Consider the following 7,869-nt stretch of genomic DNA (forward strand, 5'->3'; position numbering starts at 1 on the left):
GAACATTTTGTGATTATATAAATAGAACTACTCCATTAGGCCAGGTGTGGGGAATGATCAAGAACATGTCAGGGATCGAGGTGAACATAAACATCATGTGATGAAAGAAGGGACACAGTGTGTGGTATAAAATTAAGAAACAGCAGAACTTTTAACAAAAACATTTGTTAGAATGCACAGCAGTGATAATTTGAGAAGTGAAGAAAAACAAAAAGAGAGAAGAAACAATTACCAGTAATTGAAATGACTGAAGATAAGAGATAATGGCCTTAAAAAAGACTATAGATATGACATTTTCTTTGAATGAAATGGTTCGAACATTGAAACAGGTTAAAAATATGACCCTGGGAAAAGACCAGGTCAGTTACCAGATGATCAAAAACGTAGGTAACATTGGCAAAGAAGTGGTTTTAAAATGACATAATAGGATATATGAAGAAGGAAAATTACCAGCTGAGTGGAAAGAAGCTGTAATAATTCCAATATGCAAACCAGGAAAAGACCCGGAAGAGGCAGGTAATTATAGGCCGGTACACGTTGAAATGAGAAGTGTGACCGGTAGATGGCGGTCACACATAAGAGATACGTGTGAACTGCAATATATGTCAGAATAATTGTATGTAAGTTATCACAAAACACTTGTTTACATGAGTTCCCGGCGGGAGGACAAAAGCTGTCTTTGATCTTACCAAGCAAAAGGCTTGTAAAACTCCACTGTGTACGATGGGAAGCGACATAAAGGTATCGGTTTCTTTGATCTATTGTAATCCACAGGAAGATCTTGTCTTGACCCGAGATCTACAAAGCGGAGAGGAAGCAGGACCTGACGCAAGCTCCAGGCATCTTTTCTTTGAACTGTTTTGTGACAGAGGGCAAGGGCTGTTTACGACCCCCCTTCCTTTAGAAACAGCTGTTGCCATGTAATCAGGGAAAGTCCAAATAAAAGAGGAGGCGTGCAATCCTTTCGTCAGAGCGTGGTGGAAGACTGTGCAAGAGTACCGCCCAGACATTTCTCCTCATTGAGTTAAATTGAAGCCTGTCTCTGTTTAATTCCTTGCTTCTTGTCTGTTTAATAGATGTCATCAGTGTTTGAACCTGACAATATGACTCAAGTAAGCAACGCCAAAATTGTTGTATAAATATTTAAAAAAAAAAATATATATATATATATATATATATATATATATATATATATATATATATATATATATATATATATATATATATATATATATATGTGTATATATATATATATATATATATATATATGTATGTATATATATATATATATATATATATATATATATGTATATATATATATATATATATATATATAAAACATTACACACGGCACTCAAAAATCTATCAAAACGTTTTAGTACGACTTTGGTAAGCTATGAAGCTGCAACATACGAGTGTTATTATGGTGTGTGTATAAGGTAAGACATATTATCTGGCGTTTTGTTTTGCAATATTATGCAAAATAAACTTTTCTTACCTTCTGGTACTTGCTGATCTGTATTTGGGATCTGCATAAGTCCCCAAAATTTGGCGCGCTTCCGCCTTTGTAGTCCGTGCCGACCCGTAGTCCATAAGCTTCTTCTTTTTCTCTATCTTCTTGTTATGGGACATTCATCCTCTGCTGTTGCCATTTCTAATATAAAGTAGTGTAAAGTTCTTACTTATATCTGTCAGTAAACCTCGCCATGAAAGCGCTAAAACGTACCGGTGTAGTGAGTTTACATTATTCACCCAAGGAACTTTAGTTATTAGAGTTCTGGTCGGACGTTTTTTCACGAGACACATTTCTGGCCTTGTTGTTGCACTAGTGAGCCACAGATGAGAAGATGCTGCTCTGTTATTGGTTTAAGTAAAGTCTGAATGTCATTAAAACATCTGCCGAGGACTGCATATGGAAGTTAGCCTTGGCTATACAATCAGGCACATTTACATATTATTTGTTCATCAATGTGCATTGTCCCGCATGTAAGCAAGACATAACAAACATAACAAATGGTGATTCCTGTTATACATTTATTATTTATTAACACGCTTATTGGTGTGTTCTAGTGGGACAGGGGGAAGTGAGGTCAGAGAAAATGCAGTTGTTTATAAATTATTTAATTTTTCTGTGCGGTCCACAAGCAAGACCGGTATAGCGGTCAGTGGTTGTGGGTTACTGCTGTTGCACACTCTTGTTCATGGCGGTATGCTGTTAAACTGAGAGAATGATTACAATAAAAATACAATTGTGCAATTACAGCATATTGTAACTTTATTGTAATTAACCATAAAATCTAAGTGTTGCTGTTAAAGTAAATGACTTTAAATGTTACCGTCAAAGTAACGCCAATATCATGGTTTTACAATGACTTTTGTTACAGTGTAAATGATGGAGCAATGCTGCAGCTAATGATACAGTACTTTTACTTGAAATGTTCAAAAGTTTTGCAATAAATGACTAATCAAAAATAACAAACAAAAACACAAAAATGATTCACTTTTATTCCATACATGTTTTTTGCACAAAATTAAGTCGGCAAATTTGGTCAACAAATTTAAAAACTAGTCTTGGTTCTCATTTAAATGATTTGGCTTTTATCCCCAGCCAAAACCCTCATATGTGCATATAGACTTTCCCTTCTGGGTTTGTAAACACAATACCAATATGTATAAACAATGTAACATTACACCTAAAAACCACACAGAAACATAGAAAAGGACTTAATTCTGATTCGACCTGATACTGCAGATACTATAGATATCAGGGACGTGCACATGATTATAGAGGGGCAGGGGCTCAAAGTCAGAAAAGGGCAGGAACATTTTTTTTTGGTCCTTTACACAATATGGAAATTAATGTAAAATTAAATTTGCTAATAGGAAGCTAACTACTTAGCTGTGTGTCCTTTGTAGGTAAAAGTGATTGCCATTTCTTTTGTGTCAACAAATTATTGTCATAATGAGTTAATTCATATTATCATAGGCTTGGAAGACATGAAAAGCAACAAAACACTGGTTTATTATTAGGCTATTTATTGTTAAAGATAAGCACTTTAATATTGAACATTGAACAGTGCAACATGAACTTTGAAAAAAAATACAAAAATAAATACCCAAATGGAAAAAACTTAAATGTGAAAATCTGTCCTTCTTCCCTTAACTTGATGAAAACACCATCAAGTTGTAACTTATGGTCTTTCTCACTTAATGCTCACACTAAACAACTGAAATGCAATACAGGGCCAAAAATATGGACCAGGGGCCAGTAGAGGGCTGTAGGATGGAGGCCACCCATATCCAAATATGCTCCTCAATGTAAATTCAGGGCTTCCATGAAATGCTGTGAAATCATCAATTTTAGCCATGCATTAAGAGGTCTGTACCCTTAGCTGCTTCCTGGCGCTCCTTCTCCTTCCTTTTCTGTATCCTTTCTTTTTTGGCATTGTGCTGCAGGCATAATCAACATGAATCAAGTTTAAATACAGATGGTAATATTCCTAACAGATAACCTACGTCTTATATCCCCAGAATGCTGAAATTATTATTATTATTATTATTAATAATAATAATAATTATTATTATTATTATTATCATTATTATTATTGTTATTATTGTTATTATTATCATTATTATTATTATTATTTTGTTAACCCACACAGTAATAGCAAAGTCACAATAAACCTTATATCTAAACCTCTACTGTGAGAGAAATGTGATCCGCCGTAAACACAGTGCATTTTATTTTGAAAATTAACCCGGTGTTTTATTTTGTATTTTGTACACTACTTCCTGTCCCGCACGATCCGCTCTGCTCTGTGCGGAATTGATGTGCCGTGCTCAATTGATGCGCCGTGCTCCGACGTCCGGCAAAAACAGAAGCTGACACATTGAATAATAGAATAATACAGCGTTTTTCTGAAATATTACCCATATTAGATGCTGAATAAGTGGACGACGACTAGACCATAACATAACTCACAGGTTCAAGTTGCTCCACTGTCAGGTCTCCGGCTCAGGGGCGCAGTTGGCTCTCTCTCCTCTCACTTACTCACTCACTCGCCCTCTCGCTCTCTCTCCGGCGAAAGCGGCAGGCTCAAACAACCCGTATTACAAGAAAACGTGGAGTTTTTGTTTTTTGTTTTTTTTGTACATCCCTGACAGGAATTTATTAGTGTACACTAATAAACGAATGTGACAGTAACGCGGGTTGGGCGACTTGAAGGCGGATCCGTTTAGGAGTCTTCTGCTGTGTGGGGTTGTTTAAAAAAAAAAAAAAAAAAAAAACACACACACAGAGGCAGAGGGCACTTTTTAAGACAAGGCAAAAAAGGGCAGGGGCTCAAGCACCCATAGGGCCCTATGTGTGCACGTGCCTGATAGATATGGATTAGAGATGCGCGGATAGGCAATTATTTCATCCGCAACCGCATCACAAAAGTCGTCATCCACCCGCCATCCACCCGAACTAACATTTGATCAAAACCACAACCGCCCGCCACCCGCCACCCACCCGTTGTTATATATCTAATATAGATGATGCAAGGCATTAGTGAGGTTAGAAAGCTTTTGCCTGTTAAAAAAAGGAGACTGATCCAATGCAGCAGAGACATTCAATGCGTGCCACGCATTAATATCTCTTGGCCACGCATTAGAGGCTAAGAGATATTAATGCTTGATAATATTATTTATCATTATTATAATATTATTGTAATTTCCATTAAGAAAGTGTTGACTATTATTGTTTTTTTTCCCCCCTGGTCTTTAGTATTCCTTTTTTAGTTTGTCGCGTACCACGTTTGCTGCCGGCGGTGCCATCTTTTTATTTTTTTCTTCTTCTGCTGTTGTGTTTTGTTGTGGTGTGCTGTGTCACGCCAAATTTCTTCCCCCTACAAAAACCTCCCCCCCGCCCCCCTCATTTACTTCTGTGGTCATGTTTCCTCTTACGTCATTGACAGCGATCGATAGCACTTCGGCTTTGACTGCCCGTCGCTGGAAGGATACTTCGTCTTTGACAGCTGCTGGAATCTGAAGAAATCGATTATTGTTTTTTTTTGTACAGGCGCGAAACAGGACAGTCGCGCGCCGGTTAAGGACCCCCGGCAACTTTGTGACTTTATTGGACGCAGCCCCGGAAGTAAATGGGGGGGGGGGGGGATGTTTTTGTGGGGGGGAAGATATTTGGCGTGACAGCTGCAGCAGTGCCTGATGAATAATTGCCTGTTTCAAAGATTGCTGCTCGTTTTTCGTATGCGGGTAACAACATTTAACTATGTACACTACCGTTCAAAAGTTTGGGGTCACCCAAAAAATGTTGTGGAATTGCCTTCATTTCTAAGAACAAGAATAGACTGTCGCGTTTCGGATGAAAGTTCTCTTTTTCTGGCCATTTTGAGCGTTTAATTGACCCCACAAATGCGATGCTCCAGCAACTCAATCTGCTCAAAGGAAGGTCAGTTGTGTAGCTTCTGTGACGAGCTAAACTGTTTTCAGATGTGTGAACATGATTGCACAAGGGTTTTCTAATCATCAATTAGCCTTCTGAGCCAATGAGCAAACACCATTAGAACACTGGAGTGATAGTTGCTGGAAATGGGCCTCTATACACCTATGTAGATATTGCACCAAAAACCAGACATTTGCAGCTAGAATAGTCATTTACCACATTAGCAATGTATAGAGTGTACTTCTTTAAAGTTAAGACTAGTTTAAAGTTATCTTCATTGAAAAATAAGGACATTTTAATGTGACCCCAAACTTTTGAACTTTTTATTTCCGAATTGGTTCAACCGCCACCCGCCCGAATCTATTTAAAATCTAATTTTTTCGTCATGCATCCGCCCGACCCGCGGATTATCCGCGGACTCCGCGGTTGTGTCCGCAAACCGCGCATCTCTAATATGGATATAATCTACAACGGGATAACTAAAACCAGGGGTGTCAAAGTCAAGGCCGGCGGGCCCAAGTGCCTCCGGATTTTTTCAACGCAAAAAATGTGCCTTGGCTCAGAAAAGGTTGAACAACACTGCAGTAGATGATAATACATGTGGATGGCAAAGAGACAAGGACCCCCTCCCCCCCTCCCCCCCGACCCCCCTTCCACCCTGACACGCCGGTGACGCACTGCTATAAATGCCCACCATCCCTCCGCAGTGTGCGCCTCAAACTGGACTATGCGCGCTCCAAGGCGGGACTGCGCGCTCTGGGCCGACTAACCAGCGCAAAACCGCGGGCATGGAGGACGCAAACGGCACCTTCGACCTCCCTCTCAACAACACCGACGAGGAGGAGGTGAAGCTGGGCTACCAAGTCATCACCTCCGTCCTCCTCAGCGCGCTCATCCTGTGCGCAATCTTCGGCAACGCCTGCGTGGTGGCGGCCATCGCGCTGGAGCGCTCCCTGCAGAACGTGGCCAACTACCTGATCGGTTCCCTCGCCGTCACCGACCTGACGGTGTCGGTGCTGGTCCTGCCCATGGCGGCGCTGTACCAGGTGCTGAACAGGTGGACCCTGGGCCAGATCCCGTGCGACATCTTCATCTCGCTGGATGTGCTTTGCTGCACCTCGTCCATCCTGCACCTGTGCGCCATCGCCTTGGACCGCTACTGGGCCATCACGGAGCCCATAGAGTACATGAAGAAGAGGACGCCTCGGAGAGCCGCGGTTCTGATCAGCGTCACTTGGTTGGTGGGGTTCTCCATCTCCGTGCCGCCCATGTTGATTATGCGCTCCACGGCGAACAGCTTGGAGGAAGACCGCAAGAACCCCAAACAGTGCAAGATCCGACAAGACCTATGGTACACTATTTATTCCACTTTTGGGGCTTTTTATATCCCATTAATGCTCATGCTGGTTCTGTACGGGCGGATATTCAAAGCGGCGCGGTTCCGCATCAGAAGAACCGTGCGTAAAAGCGAACCCAAGAAAGTGGCGCACTCCGGTTTGGCGTCGTCTTCCCCGGCGCTCTTCCACAAAAAGACTCCCAGGGAGGCGCAGAGTAAGAGCTGGAAGCGGAGCGTGGAGCCCCGGCCCATGCCGTGCGTCAACGGCGCGGTCAAACACGAAGATGGAGCGTCGCTGGAGATCATCGAGGTGCACAGCGGCCTGAGAGGCAACCTGCTGCCGGGGACGCCCAGCACCGTGCCGCTGTTCGAGAGCAGACACGAGAAAGCCACCGAGGCCAAGAGGAAGATCGCGCTGGCCCGGGAGCGCAAGACGGTGAAGACGCTGGGCATCATCATCGGGACCTTCATCCTCTGCTGGCTGCCCTTCTTCATCGTGGCCCTGGTCATGCCCTTCTGCCAGGCGCGCTGCTTCATGCCCCGCTGGCTGGCGGACGTCTTCAACTGGCTGGGCTACTCCAACTCCCTGCTCAACCCCATCATCTACGCCTACTTCAACAAGGACTTCCAGGGGGCTTTCAAGAAAATCATCAAGTGCCATTTCTGCAGACCCTAGTTCACTTTTAACGGCTAGACCAGGGGTGTCAAAGTCATTTTAGATCCGGGGGGCCACAGGGAGAAAAATCTACTCCCATGGCATGGTAACTTAAAAATAAAGACCACTTTAGATTGTTTTCTTTGTTTAAAAATAGAACAAGCACATTCTGAAAATGTACAAATCATGTTGCGGTTAATAGTATTCTATTTTTATTTGTTGTTATTTATACTTTCTGAATATATTATGTCAGGGGTGTCAAACATACGGCCCACGAACAGGTTTTATCCGGTCCGCGGGATGAGTTTGCTAACTATAAAAATGAGCCGGAATTTTTGAAGGAAAGAAACTGCAGTTCTAAATGTGCCCACTAGATGTCACAATAGCAATTCTTTGTATTTTTATAGTGAAGTGAAGTTAATTATATGTATA

The 7,869-nt window shown here is 42.0% G+C and overlaps 1 protein-coding gene across 1 annotated transcript; it reads left to right on the top strand.

Moving 5' to 3' along the window:
* The first annotated feature begins 6,234 nt into the window (after positions 1-6,234).
* LOC133639014 (5-hydroxytryptamine receptor 1A-beta-like) lies at positions 6,235-7,466 on the top strand. Its single transcript, XM_062032069.1, has one exon. The coding sequence runs from the start codon at positions 6,235-6,237 to the stop codon at positions 7,456-7,458; it is 1,224 nt and encodes a 407-aa protein (XP_061888053.1). The 3' UTR covers positions 7,459-7,466.
* Positions 7,467-7,869: the final 403 nt, after the last annotated feature.

This window comes from Entelurus aequoreus, linkage group LG21 (assembly GCF_033978785.1).
Source record: "Entelurus aequoreus isolate RoL-2023_Sb linkage group LG21, RoL_Eaeq_v1.1, whole genome shotgun sequence".
Classification (NCBI taxonomy): domain Eukaryota; kingdom Metazoa; phylum Chordata; class Actinopteri; order Syngnathiformes; family Syngnathidae; genus Entelurus; species Entelurus aequoreus.

What these genes read in the sequence shown, in the direction of transcription:
- LOC133639014 (XM_062032069.1), top strand. Translation starts at nt 6,235, where the DNA reads ATGGAGGACGCAAACGGCACCTTCGACCTCCCTCTCAACAACACCGAC.